This window comes from Brassica napus, chromosome A3 (assembly GCF_020379485.1).
Source record: "Brassica napus cultivar Da-Ae chromosome A3, Da-Ae, whole genome shotgun sequence".
Taxonomy (NCBI): Eukaryota; Viridiplantae; Streptophyta; class Magnoliopsida; order Brassicales; family Brassicaceae; genus Brassica; species Brassica napus.
In genome coordinates this window covers 8,457,923-8,473,711 of record NC_063436.1, presented here as the reverse complement: position 1 = coordinate 8,473,711, position 15,789 = coordinate 8,457,923, and the positions used below count along the sequence as shown (strand labels likewise).

Below are 15,789 nucleotides of genomic sequence, written 5' to 3'. Positions count from 1 at the left end.
GGAATTTTGGTTTCTACGTTTAAATCGGTGGTGTGATTATTTTCTGTAACACTTCACGCGCATTGCTGCTAGATGTGATTCGACGCGCGATTATTTGAAATCGTCTTACTCTTAACGAGCGTTTTGTTTCTCCGTGGAAAGATCGACATTTTCAAACTATACTAGGTTAAACCTTGGATTGTCAATCGGGCTTGGCCCAGCCTAGAGCTGTCAAATGGTCGGGCCGTCCATGGGCTTGACCAGTCCAAACTGTGATGGGCGGTTCATGGGCTTGACCAAATAACAAATGGTCCAATTGGGCGTAAAACCGTTTTCACCCGTGGACAATTTGGTCCTGCCCGAATGGGCTCTGGGCGGCCCAAACCATTAAAAAAATTAGGGTTTTTTAATTTGGGGAAAAATAATTTTCGCGATTCTGGTGATTCTCGCGGTTCTGGCGATTCTCCACTTCTCCTCCATAAACGATATGTGTTTGTAGCTCGATCTATGCTTGTGGGTTCATCAATCATCACCTCCACATGTAATTTCTTGCGATTCTCCAGTTCTCTCTCTTGTCTCGGCCCTTCCTCTCTCTCTCTCTCGACTCTCGTCTCGGCTCTGTCGTCTCTCTCCTTCTCTTCTTCGCATTAACCGTAAGTTTCGAGATTATCATATTGTGTTTTGATTATCATACTGTGTTTTGATTATCATACTGTGTTTTCTCCTCCAGAGCTTTTTTGTCTCTCTCCTTCACCTTCTCGTCAATCGCTTGCTTGAGTATTCTTCTTCGCATCCGTAAGTATCGAATCGCTTGCTTGATCACTGATCATTGATAGTTTTATCGAAACCCTTTAAACCAAAACATTTTCTTATTGAAGGTTTTGGATTGAAACTGAAGGCCTCATCTGCTCAGTGCTCATAAGAAGGGTTCATTGAGGGTTAGATTCTTAAACTTTTTAGCATGTTTCTCTGAGATTTGGATTATTCTTAAGCTTCTTGTCTGGTTTAGATACTTTGGATTAAGCTTACGCTCGTTGGTATTTCCCTGAGACTTACATGTTACAGCCATGTTAATAATAGCTCATGTTCTTTGCTTTAAATGAACGTAACACGTCTGTTCTATGTGTATCTGTTGTGTTATTACATGTGTATGTGGACTGATTAAGCATTTGTCTAATTGTTACAGGACAATGAACTTTGATACTCCAAACCTGATTGACGAAGATAACTTTTATGTTGAAGATGAAGACATGGAACATGAAGATGATGACGAGGTCCATGAGGATGATCCAATGCCTCAAGAAACTGCTTCTTCAGAAAAAGGTACCAGTAGTGGTAGTTCAAGTAGACGTCGTGCTAAGTGCTGGAATAACTTCACAGTAGGGGAAAAATATTCTGATGGTAGAACTGATGTTAGATGTAATTACTGTCAAAAGAGTTATTGCTTGAATCTGCGTCAAAATGGAACTAATACCATGAATCGCCATATGAGGACTTGCTCAAAAACTCCCGGAAGTACTCCTAGAAGTGCTCCTAAAAAGCTGGATATGGAAGTGTTCCGCGAGATGATTGCTGTGGCTATCATTCAGCACAATCTTCCTTACTCTTTTGTCGAGTATGAGAAGGTCAGAGAAGCTTTCACCTATGCGAATCCGACTATAGAGTTTTGGTCTCGCAACACAGCTGCGTCTGATGTGTACAAGATCTATGAGAAGGAGAAAAGGAAGCTGAAGGCAGTCTTGGCTAACATCCCTGGAAGAGTTTGCCTAACAACAGATTTGTGGAGAGCCATAACGATAGAAGGCTACATGTGCTTGACAGTCCACTTCGTAGATGATGATTGGGTATTGAAGACAAGGATTTTATCGTTTTGTGCTTTTCCGCCTCCACACTCTGGTGTTGCTATAGCCTTGAAGCTGACGGAGTTGTTAAAGGAGTGGGGGTTAGAGAAAAGGGTTTTTTCTCTAACAGTAGACAACGCATCGGCTAATGATACTATGCAGGCTATTTTGAAGAGGAAGCTGCAAAGGAATTTGGTGTGCGATGGTGATTTCTTTCATGTGAGGTGCTCAGCTCACATCTTAAATTTAATTGTGCAAGATGGTTTGGCTGTTATCAGTGGAGCTTTAGATAAGATCAGGGAGAGCGTTAAGTATGTGAAAGCATCTCAGTCTAGAGAGATTATGTTTCAGAACTGTGTCGAAACAGTTGGAGTCCGAGCTGAAGCGGCTAAGGCGGGTCTGATTTTTGATGTGACAACACGCTGGAATTCAACACACATGATGCTATCAAGGGCTATTGAGTTTAAGAATGCCTTGAGAAACCTTGGAGAAGTTGATAAGAGCTACAAGAGCTTTCCATCTGAGCAAGAGTGGGACAAATAAATTTGAAACATTACTTGTTTTACAAAAAATGATATTTACAAATTTTATAAAATTTAATTAAACACAAATAAATAAATTATGGATTTTGTGAAATTTATATAAGTACAAATAAATAAATTATGGATTTTGTGAAATTTATATAAATATAAAAATTATTATGAATAATATGAATGTGAAACATATAACTTAAATACAAATACATATTAATGGGTGTCCATGGGCTAGACCATTTGGACATGGTTTTTATTGGTCTTGGGCATTTTTTGGACCATTGTCCAATATGGACCACCCAATATTGCCCATAACTGAAATGGTCCATATGGTCATGCCCAAATGGGCTCTGGACGGCCCATTCGACAGTTCTAGCCCAGCCCAAAAGACGTTTTTTATATTCTTTTCAATTTATGTATATATATCTAACTTATAAAATGATAAATGACTTTTTATTCATTTTAAACATACTTATGTCTTACAGATATTATATACATGTATATAAACGACTAGTCATCATAAAAAAAATATAACTTAATATATATATGTAAAATATATGAATATGACCAAATTTATAAATTATACTATTTTTTATAAAGTATGTTGAAATAACAATTTAGTTTGTAGCATTAAAAATGAAAATCTCGTTACATATTCATGTGAATTTTTATATTTATATATGAATTATTGAAAATGATAATTGTGATTTTGTGTTACACGTTGATGACAGTGTGTCATCACCAAAAAAATAATAAGAAGAAGAAGGTGATTAAGAAATGTATGAACTATTTGATGTGGTATTAATATATTTGAGGAAAATTCATAAAATCATAGTATATATAATTTTATTAAGATTAAATATCCTAGCTTTTCCAGTTTTTATTTGTAAATACACAAGTTTAGAAAATTAAATTTCAAATTAACACAAGCTCAAAGAGGATTTATGGATTTATTATTTTATAAATTTTAGGTAATTTTGAATTTTTATAAAAAATATATGTATTAGTTCCCTGATTTTAAAATAAATTTAAGAAAATCACTTTTTGAATTTATAAGTTAGTAGATTTAAAAATTGAACCATAATTATGTCTCAGTAAATTACTAATTTTATATTGTTTCAGAAAATGTCATTCTTTAATACTTTTAAAAATAATTAAAATGTAGAAAAATCCTTGTTAAAATCATTATTATTATTAGAAGATTGAAAAAAAAAATCAAATTCAAAATTTGAGCTGAACCGGGTTGCTGGTTGCAACTCAAACCGGTTAATCTTTAATGATGGGTTTCTCAGGCCCATTGGGATACATACCGGACCCAGCAAGCTGTAGCCAGTCTGTAAATAATCCCTGGGTTTTTGATTCAGCGAAATAAATCGTCGGTCGACACGTGCGGGAAGTCCTAGTCGGCACGTGTGATGATCACTTCGCCTCTCTCATTGGTTGTAAATCGCCGATTCCCTCTCCAAACATTTTTGGTTTACTGAACACTCTCACTTTCTCTCTCCTCACTCTCTCTCATCAACCACACCATTTACAGCTCAAAATATCGTCTTCTTCCTCTGTCCTATTCTCCTTCATCATCTCCCTCCTCGCGGATCCAATTCGACGTTTCCGATTTGGGGGTGAAGTGCGAATTGGGTTTTGATTTATCAACGAATCGACTTCGAGTTCGTTTCGAGATTACTGTACGGGTTGACTCTTCAGTTCTATTTGTGGTGAGACTGCAATGATTGCTGGAGGGAGCTGGGCTTTATCGGGAGTGAATTTCAATTTCGGTTTCTAATTTTGGAAATTGTGAATGTGAGGTGGGTTTGATCCGTTTTGGGAAACCTTACTGTTTTGGGTTTTGTTTATGTAGATGAGAGAGAATGAAAAGGTTGTGTTTTGATTTTGTGGGAAGCTTGTTGTGTAATAGAGATTGTCAGCATATAGTTCAGTTTCGCTTTCTACTTTTGGAAATTGTGAGGTGGGTTTGATCCGTTTTGGGTAACATTACTGTTCTGGGTTGTGTGAATGTAGATGAGCATGCGAAGTTTGTGTTTTTGATGTTGAGGGAAGCTTGTTGTGTGATAGAGCATTTCAGAAATATAGTTCAGTGTGGTTTGACTTGATTGAGTTTCACTGAGGAGGAGGGTTTGCTGTTCTTGTTATACAAAATCTAATGAATGATAGATGTTGTCGGAAGGTTGTTATGTAATAGAGGATTTTGTAGTTTGGTTTTTGGTTTATGTATGTGAGTGTTATTGTAAGAAAGCTGATTCGGTGGGTGATTTTGGTGATCTTTAGGTGCACGTTGGTAGATGATTGTTGTATGGGTAAGAGAGGATGTCAGCATATAGTTCAGTGTAGTTTGGGACAAATTGTTTGTCTTGAATCTTGATTGAGTTTCATCTGAGGGGGGTTTGCTGTTCTTGTTTTACAATCTAATGTAGGTGTTTCTTTATCTTCAGGAGCTTCTTTTTTGTTTGTTGAAGATAAGACAAGGCGTTACCAAGCAGCTGAGTATATGTCAGGAGGGAAACATTCTGGAGTCTGTTCTTTCAGATGATTGACAGTAATTATATTATGCTTCTGCTGGTGAAGCGCTGCTGGTCATGGCTTCTTATGATCTCACTGCTTTGTGCACTGACGAATGAAATTGAAGCGATTAGTCCTGATGGTATAGTGACATGTTTACTTAAATCTCTTCTTGTGTTTGACGGAACTATGATCACCGCCCATTCCGCTGTAGAGTTTCACTCCTTTTTGTTCTTTAGGTGAGGCGCTTCTAAGCTTTAGAAGTGGAATATCTAGTTCTGATGGTGCCATACGTCAGTGGAGGTCAGAGGATCCTGATCCGTGTAACTGGAAGGGAGTGACTTGTGATGCGAGAACAAAAAGAGTTACAGCCTTGTAAGCTTGAAACTTGTTTGGTTTATCCTCAATATGTGCTGCATCCTTTATTGGTTCTTAAAGTTTCTTGTGCACAGGAGTCTTACTCATCACAAATTAAGCGGACCGTTACCCCCTGAGCTTGGAAAGCTGGATCAGTTGAGGCTTTTGTATGTGCTAACCTTATTGAATTTTTTTATTGTTTATTAGAGTATCTACTCCTGCATAACGTTTCTGCATTCCCTTGGTATCGCAGAATGCTTCACAACAATAATTTATATGACTCAATACCTGCAGCATTGGGAAATTGCACGGCATTGGAGGGAGTGTAAGTTCTTTCCCAAAATTCTTATGCTGTTCACACTTCATTGCTGAGATGGTTTTTCAACATATGCTTTTATTGTTGCCGTATAAGATTGTCGTCTTGAAAGTTTAGCTGGCCTACAAAATCATGTCTGAAATTGTTTTCTTGCAGATACTTGCAGAACAATTACCTCACTGGGCCAATCCCAAGTGAAATGGGAAACCTGACCGGGCTTAAAAATCTGTACGAAGTCTTTCTCCCTGTTCTTCTATAAATTTGTTTTCATGTTCTCTGCTATTTGTTGTTCCATTAGCTACTTGGAGCATTTAGTATCATGGTATTCTTAGCGTTTGAGAATCTGCTAGTAACATAGTTAATTCCCAACATACCTATGGTGAACATTGTGATAAGTGAAATGTATGCTAGAGCTTTACTCAAATCAAAGGGACATATTATTTGAATTCTTCTAAACTACTAAACTGATTTTTCTCTCTTTATAAAGGGACATCTCAAACAACGGGCTCATAGGAGCTATCCCTGTTTCACTTGGGCAGTTGCAAAAGCTTACTAGTTTGTGAGTGACTACTACTCTCTAACTTGTTTATTTTGTTTTGTAGCCCTGTGTGTATTTTTGAGTGTCACTGTTGCTATTTGCTAACTAGTTTATTTTCTTTTGAAGCAATGTCTCAAACAATTTTTTGGTGGGGAAAATACCTTCTGATGGCTTACTCGCCAAATTTTCGAATGTCTCGTAAGTATAAATCATCTTCACCTCTTTCTCCAACCAGAGTTTTGGTAACAAAGATGGAGAAATCTCTCTACTGTTGATCTGGCAAAACATATATATTTTTGTAACTTTGTACCATTGTATAGCTGAAAATAACAGATTGTTGAGCTGATGCGTTACTCTTTGCAGCTTCATTGGGAATCTTAAATTGTGTGGAAAGCAAATTGATGTGGTGTGCCAAGATGAGAGTGGAAACTTTTCTATTGGTTCTGGTCCTGCACCAGGTAAACCAGCTGCGTCATTATCAATTTGCTGGCAAGGTTATATGGGTTATAGCTTTTTGTGACGAGTTTGATTTTTGGTCTCTCAGAAGGTAAGACTGGTAAGCTGCTTATAAGTGCATCAGCGACTGTCGGTGGACTGCTCCTAGTGGCGCTCATGTGTTTCTGGGGATGCTTTCTCTATAAAAAGCTTGGCACTGTTGAGAGTAAAAGCCTAGCGATAGCTGTCGGTGGAGGTGACCATGCTGACTCTTTTTGTGGATATCATCTCTAAAAAAATTTGGTGAACTATGTTATAATTAACTCTCACAGCTTGACACCATGAGAAACGATTTTATTTGATTCAGGTGCGTCTATCGTGATGTTCCATGGAGATTTGCCCTACGCTTCTAAAGACATTATCAAGAAACTGGAAGCTCTTAACGAAGAGCATATAATAGGCTGCGGAGGTTTTGGAACAGTTTACAAATTGGACATGGAAGATGGCAATGTTTTTGCGCTGAAGAGGATTGTAAAGTTAAACGAAGGGTTTGATAGGTTTTTCGAAAGGGAGCTTGAGATTCTTGGAAGCATCAAACATCGTTACCTCGTGAATCTACGTGGATACTGCAACTCACCCACATCAAAGCTTCTTCTGTATGATTACCTTCCTGGTGGTAGCCTTGATCAAGCTCTTCATGGTAAAAATCCTCATCTTTTTACTAGCTTTTTCCCTAACCGATAGTTATGATTCTACTGAGTGAAATCTTTGGATGTTCAGAGAGAGGCGACCAACTGGATTGGGATTCACGAGTAAATATTATAGTAGGAGCAGCAAAAGGGTTAGCATACTTGCATCATGATTGTTCTCCTAGGATTATACACCGTGATATAAAGTCAAGCAACATTTTACTCGATGGAAATCTCGAGGCTCGAGTATCGGACTTTGGACTTGCCAAGCTGCTAGAGGACGAAGAGTCTCATATTACAACCATTGTTGCTGGCACATTCGGTTACTTGGCTCCAGGTAGGACTAGTAATAACAATAATGCTTTGTTAGCCTTTTTAACTGTCATTGTAACCTATTATGAGTGATGGTTGCAGAGTATATGCAAAGCGGTAGAGCGACGGAGAAGACCGATGTTTATAGTTTTGGAGTTTTGGTTCTTGAAGTCTTGAGTGGTAAAATACCCACGGACACCTCCTTCATCGAGAAAGGCTACAACGTTGTTGGTTGGGTAAGGAATAAGGATAGTTTGGTCCAGCTTTGGTAATAAATAATGTTTTGTCTACTAAAGGCTTTAATTTGCTCTTGCAGCTAAACTTCTTAATCAGCGAGAAGCGTGCACGAGAGATTGTTGATAGAAGCTGTGAAGGAGTAGAGACAGGGAGTCTTGATGCTCTTATATCAATAGCAACAAAGTGTGTGTCTTCAAGTCCAGACGAGCGGCCGACAATGCTCAGAGTTGTTCAGTTACTTGAATCTGAAGTTATGACTCCTTGCCCTAGTGAGTTCTACGATTCCAGTTCTGATTGATCACATTCACAGGTCTCTGTCTTCTCCATTTCGATTTCTGTTTTATATATCACAAGGTTGATCAAGCCATTCATTTTCAGTTTCTCTTTCTGTATTTTTTGGCTTTGAGTTTTTTTTTTTTATGATCTTTCTTGTATTGGTTAAAACTTTTCATTTGAGCTGAATGTGAAACTAAAATGTATATGATTATTGTAGAAACACTGTAATATTTTTATAAGAAAGATCTGAATAAATTTCTGTATATTCCATGTAATTTTGAGCTGGTTTCAATCAGAAACTATCAAAGAGAAACTATAGAGAATGGTGTCACATATTAAGAACTTGGATTATGATTTTATATATATATCCCCATAAATAGTATTAGTAACAATGGAGAGTATTTTCTGAATATTAACTATAAAGTCTGTATACCATTGTAGACTAATATTTTATAAAGGATCTGAATAATTTTCTAATTCTTTGTTTTTCATATTTTCCAAGTTGTACTTTGGAGCTAGTTTCATTCAGTCACAAACTATGAAAGAGAAGAATGGTGTCACATTTATTTAAAACTCTGATTATGATTTTATATCTCCATAACATAGTCCTCATATGATATTAATAATTATGGATAATATAAAACGAAGCCTGTAGCCGTTTAAAGTCCCAAACCAGCGGAGCAATCCATTCGTTGAAACGACACCCTTCTCGTCTCCAAGTCATACCCAACCAGAAAATCCATCTGAGCGAAGTTCCCATAGATGGCAACCTCATTGGTCGGAATCATACTCATGCAGACCATATCTTCACTCACTTTCACAAACGCATTGAGAGGACTCAGCTTCACGTCAGCGCCGGTGAAATGCATAGTTATCTCCGGCAAACCTATCTCCGCGTTACCGGACTTGAAACAGTGCGACAAAAGCCCTTGTGGATCACTCACACGCTTGGCTCCAGTAACGGACTCTTCCACCGCCGCGCCAAACCTGTCGTAGAAACCGGAGTCAAGAAGCGTCAGTGTAGTTCCTGAGTCGATGATGATGTTTCCCTTGGTTGTCGCCGAGGATGTTCCGTAGCTTCCGGTGTACGGAATCTTTGTTTTGCCGACGGAGATAGCTTCTAGGGTTAAGTAGTAGTAAGTCTGAGGCTCTTTATCTACCAATGGTGTGGATAACACGCTGGAATCTTTACTTGTACCGGAAGGTATCGAGTTTGTTCCTAGGTTTATAACGCTAGTTCCATTCATGGTAGACGACTTGTGCGACAAGCAATAAGAGAATCTCTTTGAAATCGACGAACCAAGCTGTGAAACTAGTGATATCTCACCACCACCGAGACCGATGATCCCTGAACCAGTCTCGTCGAAGGTTCCGCCGTTGTTATAGCCGCAACCGAAGACAGTTCCGGGGAAAGAGACGGGGGACCCTGAAGCTGTGCCAACGGAGATGGTCTCTGTCGCAACGTCTCCTTTAGTGAACGATTGGTCTCCGTACGAGTAACGGTACTTACATACGTTTTGAGACTCGTCGCATCCACGTTCGTTGGTAGATAAAGCGTTGCAGTGACGTGAGTCGCAAGGCACGTTCTTGTACGTAGATGACTTGTTCTTGTCGAAGATTGGACCGTTCTCTTTGTAACATTGTTGACATGGTTTGCATTGGACCCAAGTTAGGTCACTCCCTGTGTCGGCTATCGCGAGGACGTTCGTTGGTGGAGTACCGATGGTGATACTCATGAAGAACTCGCCTCCTGCTCCTATTAGACCGGACTGGAGATCGGTTTGGGATTTGTGGTTGAAGCGGCGGGAACGAGAGATGGAGCGGAGGAAAGCGGCGTTGAGACGGTCGGTGGCGGTGGTTTGTGGGTTGTAGAGTGGGGAATGAGGAGAGTCACGGTGGATCAGCTTGACGGTGAAGTGGTTAGGGCTAGTGGATGAAGAGATAGTTGTGGACAAGAAGAAGAGAGTGACGAGGAGAAGTGAGGTCGACATTTTGAACTTGGAAAGATTGTGGTGGAAGAGTTGTAGTGGAGAAGAGTTTTTTATACACAAAGGAACTGTGAACTTGAAGAGACTGAAACGGTAGCTATAATTAAGTGAGCATGAGGTGAAAGTCTGAAAGGCAATTTGATTAGCTTTAAATCTTTCATTAAGGCTGATAATATAACGTGAGATTAGTGGGGGGAGGTGGAGGCATTAATATCTTGAATTTATCAACATCTTAAATTTGGGACTTAGGAGATTTAGATATCTCATTTTTGAGCATGTATATGTTATGCACTGACGTGAGATGATATATGTTATCATCTTTATGTTTTGTGATCAGATGGCAAATGGATATGAAGTTATATGGTATTTGCTATTCCACTCACCTTGCCGTATTGAATCTTTGTGGCATCAAGAAATGACTGAGGGAGATTAAGAGTATTTTGATTTATAATCTGAAATCAAGTTTTAAAAGGGTAGTTCTCGGAATATTAAATGATTAAATTATTTAATTTATAAATAGGTTATGTGAATAATAACAAATTTGATGGGGTACTCTAGTTATTTTTTATAAATCATAGGTTAGTCTAGGCAATTTTTTCAATTTATATTGATAGGTTGACACTGATACATGTCATTATGAAAGTACTTCTAAAATACTAGGGGCGGAGAGAACCCTGGTGGAAGCACTGTGGCATAGTGGTCAAGGTTTAAAGGTTTTTACACCTAGGTTTGGGGTTTGAACTCCAGACAACGCAATTTCTACAGGAAGAAGTAAGGCGAATTATGCAGAAAATTAGAGAAAATACTTACAAGAGATCTTCAACGCAAGGAGTACCGTCAGAAATGAATCTCATATGACTACTCAAGGTGAATCTTCATAAAGCAGGTAGAATTACAAAAAAAAAAAAAAGACTATAGAACCCTAGCTTAAGAGTACATTTATGAATTTATTACCTTATTTTCAATATCGTGAAAAATAAAGTTATGTATATATATGGTTTGATTACAAAGGAGATAACAATAATCACGGTCTGATTATGCAAGATTCGAAATAAAGAAAAGTAATCTTTTCGTGAATATAAAACGTCCGTGAAATCGAATATAAGTATGTATTACTAGCTTTCATGTTGGGGTTCCTTGAATAGACCATTTAAGGTAAGGGTTTCCTAAACAGAAAAAGAATTAATCTTAGTGATGGTGACGGCTTGGTTCTGATTGGCAGGAATTCAAAGTTCCATGATGTTTTTTAATATATATATATATGCTTATAACAAATCTACCTTTGTATTATTTATTTTCGCATTTTTAATACTACAAATGCCAATCATCTTCAAATCTCTTTTTACTTTTGTTGACAAAGAATCATCTTTAAATCTCGAAGTTAGGTCTAGCCTATAAAATTTTAATAATCAAATAAAAATAAAACTGAATATTTAATTTTATTTTTTTGAAATAATCTTAAATGACGTCCAATTTTAAACGAAGATAGTATACTAAGTCATGAACTTAATGAATATATATATTATATATATAAGATATAATAGGGGTGTCAAAAAAATAATATTAAGGTGTATTAATTATGAAAACAGTGCTGCTAAAAGATATTAGGACAACCGTGCCTGCGCGTTTCTTCTGATTGCCGAATGGCTAGGAAAAGCTGCGATCAAGGAGAATAGAACTTTCCATTTTAGGAAAGTTTTCGAGGGTGAACTCTCTTTCTCTTTTACGTTTGAAGCCAAAAACTAATTGTGCAAAGTATAATACGGCGGACAAATTGATGTTCCGTGTGTTTATACAAAGGATTCAACTTAATTGAAATTACTCCTATTTTTCAAAGATTGAATTTACATTTTTAAATTTAAAACTTTAGTTGTTGTATTTGAAAATAAAATAAAACATAACATAAACTGCAAAAATAAGTGGTGAAATATTTATTAAGAAACAGATAAAACAATTAAACAATTAAAATAAAAATTAATAAAGAAATATAAGAATATAAATATTTTTAGTATGTATAAATAATCAAAAATCATTTTTAATAACAGAGATAATATATTATTACGGGATATATTTGAGAAATTACCAAAAATATCACGTTCATAATATTACTTTCATGTTTATCTTAACCATTTTTATCCTCTATTTTAAAGAGAGAAAAATACATTTATAACCCTATGGATAACTAATATAGATTTACAGTTTAGAGTTAAGGGTATGATTTTTGGAATATAGAGTTTAGGCAATTAATAAATATATAATTAAACACTTAATTTAAAATAAAAATAAAAAATAGTTTCAAAATGAATTTTCGAATTTCAAAAAGAAAATTTGAAAAAAAAATCAGAAAATTCAAAAAAATTATAAAAAGTTCAAATTTGAAAAAGTATAATTCAGAAAACATAAAAAAATTAATTTTTAAATTTATTTAAATAATTATTTATTATATATATAATAAGGATATAAGAGTCTTTTTCCTTTTAATGGATAACATATTTTTGAAAATATTTTTTAATGATTGTAAACATGAATAATGATACCAACAAAGTGGTAAGCATGAAAATTCTTCATATGTGTTTTGATCTAAAATAACATAAGATTTAAAACTTGTTCCCAAGTACATAGTGAATACACAGAAATTTTAGAGTCTATTACGAACATTCAAACAGTTTTACTCACCTCTTTTAACAAAATACATGCGTCTTCTTTTTCTGTGGTTGTCATAGTTGGTATTAAAACATCTCCAACCCCACTCTATATTTTACTCTAAAATTAAAAAAAATAAGGTGGAAAATGAAGTAATGAACAAAAGATAAAATGATTACTCCATTTATAGAGTAATGCTTTTATTTTTTGTTTATCACTCTATTTCTCATTCTATTTTTTTCTATTTTGAAGTAAAATATAGAGTGGGATTTGAGATGTTATAACATATGTAATTTAAATACACCCGGAAGAAATAACATTCCAGATTTCCATAAACTAAAAATATTATAATAGGTAGATATTACTTTAAGAATACATTCTTACTTTAAGAACTAGCTATATAAGTGTCCATGTTCTAACATTAGTCTTGAGCATCGAGCCATACAGTTTTGTGAGGTCCTCTACCCTTCGATCAATCCATCTTAAATTACACGTTTCTCCCTTGTTTTCTTGAGAAGAAAGCTACCCCTTAACTAAGCATACGCTTTAAAAGCTCTCAAGGTTTCAGTGATGGTGAATCGTGGTAGTTCAGTCACACTTTTGTCTGGTTTTCTTATAATTCTTCTAGTGATACAACTACACTTTGATCCCACGACGGCAGCTCGACATGCACCTGTTGTTTCCTGGTCACCACCTGAGCCGCATAAAGATGATTTTGTGTGGTACCACAAGATCAACCGCTTCAAGAACATAGAACAAGATGCGTTTAGGCCAACTCACCAAGGTCCTAGTCAAGGTATTGGACACAAGAGCCCTCCTGGTGTGTCTTAAAATACACATTTGGTTCTGAAGAGGGTACCGCTTTGTCGCTCGGAGTTCGTGTTTGTTTTTGATATTTTGTGTGCCGTTTTACGTTGGGTAAAAGAAAAGAAGAAGAAAAAAAAGAGAAGAAGTTGCATACCAGTTTCTTGTGGGGAGTATATGAACGTGAATCGAACAAGAAAATGACTTCAGAGTGTGTTTTTTTTATAAGTGATACTTTGTCCTTTACGAAAAGGCCATGAAGATATCTCTTGGTTGCTTATTTGGGTGTTTTTGTTCTATGAAGAGACTTGAGATTTCCTCTCTTTTTTAGTAAATGTATATTTTCTCAGTTTAAAATAAAATTAATGGGGGTATTCCAGGTTAATCAAAAGCAAATTTAATGATTTTGATGGCATAATTTTATTATCTGCGAAACAGTTAGATATTTGTTTTAACTAAATTTTATAGTTACAGATATGAACATGAAATTTTAAATATTTTTGAACATATATAGTAATTATTGTGAACAAACGCAAATCAAACTCTAAGAAAATAATAATGTTTAGAGCGAAAATAATAACGAGGCAGATACATGATGTATAGTTGAATGGAGAGGGAAGCTTTTAATGGTCAATGTAAACGGCGACTCGGTTAAGGAAGGAGCTACATACGGCGTTGTGGGAATGAGAGGTCAGAAGTATGCTATAGATGTTTGGTGTGTTTCTGAAGTTATTAATTAATCTGATTTAAATCAGTCTCTCATATCTCCCACATCTCTCAGTTTCCCATTAATTTCTTGATTGTCGTTATGTAGACAACTCCGTGTAAGCTTGGATTACACATCATTGTTCCAGAACCAAATGAAATAACAAATATTAAGATTGAGAATTAGAGGCTGAGAGACCACCATAGAGAGTTCTCGGTGATGTGAATGATTTTGCCGGTGACAGAAAACATTGAAGAGGACTTAGGCCATAGTGATTCAGTTTGATTTGGTTTAATATCGGTTTAAGTGGGTATTTTAAATGATGGTTTACGAATCAGTATTATGTTAGATCAAATATTTAGTTTGAACCGTTTTCCGGTTTGATTTTCAGGTTTAATGGTTTTTACTGGTTTTCTAAAAAACTAAGATTTGTGGGGAAATAGATCTTAAACTTTGTTTTCAGGATATCTAGAACGATGCCATAGTTCGAAAAACATCTGATGTTATATCATAGTTCTCGTGGGAAAATATATTTCGTTTTACTATAAACTTGCAACATACAACAGTTTCGTTTGAGTAAAAACATTTTCATGTTATCAAATCAGTTTTGAACCAGTTTTTTTTTCTTGGAACACAAACTTACTTCCAATAAAACTATTCTTCCATACAATAGAAAGAGTGAATTATTCATCCTCTTTGGCCAAGTTAATAGTAGTTTTATCATCATATACTAATTCTCTATTCAAATTCAGTGAGACTTTAGTGTTATTCGATCGAATTTTAGGTTAGCAGAGGTTGTCTTGAAAAAAGTTATTAGCAAAAGGTAATATTCTCGACAAAATTGAGCTGTATAGTACATGTGCAGATGTTTGGTAGCAACTCGTTTAAACTTTAATATTACAGTTAAACAACAAACAAATGCTAAAAAACACTAGTGGCTCAATCAATAAAAAAACATAAATGATATAGGAAAATTTGCCAAAAAAATAATATAAAACTTGATTTTAAATGTAAAAGTATACTCTAAATTCAATTTAAACTTTGCATTTACTCCAAATTTAAAATGATTTTGTAGATTTATTCTTTATATTTAAAATGCCAACTTCGTACTACATCATTTGGTACCTTATGTTCATACAAGGAACTGGATATAATCTAGGGTTGAACATAAAAAGAAGAAGTTTCAAACAAAAAAAAGTTTCAGAAATTTTACCAAAAAAAAAAAGCTTCAGAAAAAAGCATAAAAAGAAGAAGATATTTTAAGATTAACTATCGTGGATGGAGGTGGACGTTGGACCTAGTCCTTTGGAGTTGGGTTTAGCAAAAGGTTACTAATGATGTGATACATAAATGGAACTTGTACTAGGTTATTAACAAGTTGGGGCCAACTATATATTGTTTAATTGAAAGAGTACAATTATATTTATATTAATATTCAAGAGGCCTATCAAATATTATAAGATTCTGACGAACTTTTTAGTTTTAGTAGTCGAGCTTATTATAATAAATAAATAAAAATTGTACTTTTTTTTTGTTCACAAAATAAAAGTTATACTTGTCCGCTGGTTTTTGTTTAGGAAAGACATGTGGGGGGGGGGGGGGGGGGGGGGGGGGGTGT

General features: G+C 35.6%; 3 protein-coding genes across 5 annotated transcripts; 2 read left to right on the top strand and 1 right to left on the bottom strand.

Annotated features, from left to right (window-relative positions):
• Nucleotides 1-3,807: 3,807 nt before the first annotated feature.
• Nucleotides 3,808-8,293, top strand: LOC106437854 (LRR receptor-like serine/threonine-protein kinase FEI 2). 3 transcript variants are annotated; one of them, XM_048775331.1, is made up of 14 exons: nucleotides 3,808-4,158; nucleotides 4,804-5,012; nucleotides 5,110-5,245; nucleotides 5,323-5,394; nucleotides 5,481-5,552; nucleotides 5,700-5,771; nucleotides 6,031-6,102; nucleotides 6,208-6,279; nucleotides 6,445-6,539; nucleotides 6,626-6,772; nucleotides 6,884-7,216; nucleotides 7,297-7,542; nucleotides 7,620-7,753; nucleotides 7,834-8,293. In XM_048775331.1, the coding sequence occupies exons 2-14, from the start codon at nucleotides 4,898-4,900 to the stop codon at nucleotides 8,050-8,052; spliced, it is 1,785 nt and encodes a 594-aa protein (XP_048631288.1). In that variant the 5' UTR covers nucleotides 3,808-4,158; nucleotides 4,804-4,897; the 3' UTR covers nucleotides 8,053-8,293. The 3 variants fall into 3 exon arrangements, with proteins under 3 accessions (XP_048631288.1, XP_048631289.1, XP_048631290.1); XM_048775332.1 differs by having other exon boundaries at nucleotides 3,821-4,068; XM_048775333.1 differs by lacking the exon at nucleotides 3,808-4,158 and adding an exon at nucleotides 4,298-4,319.
• LOC106441811 (probable aspartic protease At2g35615) lies at nucleotides 8,133-12,370 on the bottom strand. Its single transcript, XM_048775335.1, has one exon. It carries the CDS (start codon nucleotides 10,019-10,021, stop codon nucleotides 8,690-8,692), a length of 1,332 nt encoding a protein of 443 aa, XP_048631292.1. The 5' UTR covers nucleotides 10,022-12,370; the 3' UTR covers nucleotides 8,133-8,689.
• Nucleotides 12,371-12,373: 3 nt separating this feature from the next.
• On the top strand, nucleotides 12,374-15,789 carry LOC111203597 (precursor of CEP4-like). Its single transcript, XM_048775344.1, has one exon. It carries the CDS (start codon nucleotides 13,232-13,234, stop codon nucleotides 13,490-13,492), a length of 261 nt encoding a protein of 86 aa, XP_048631301.1. The 5' UTR covers nucleotides 12,374-13,231; the 3' UTR covers nucleotides 13,493-15,789.

Bases quoted from the DNA above. Each gene is read 5' to 3' on its own strand.
- LOC106437854 (XM_048775331.1), top strand. From the start codon at position 4,898: ATGATTGACAGTAATTATATTATGCTTCTGCTGGTGAAGCGCTGCTGG. The intron at 5,246-5,322 runs GTAAGCTTGAAA...TCTTGTGCACAG, and splicing joins ACAAAAAGAGTTACAGCCTT to GAGTCTTACTCATCACAAAT. The intron at 6,540-6,625 runs GTAAACCAGCTG...TTGGTCTCTCAG, and splicing joins TGGTTCTGGTCCTGCACCAG to AAGGTAAGACTGGTAAGCTG.
- LOC106441811 (XM_048775335.1), bottom strand. From the start codon at position 10,021: ATGTCGACCTCACTTCTCCTCGTCACTCTCTTCTTCTTGTCCACAACT.
- LOC111203597 (XM_048775344.1), top strand. From the start codon at position 13,232: ATGGTGAATCGTGGTAGTTCAGTCACACTTTTGTCTGGTTTTCTTATA.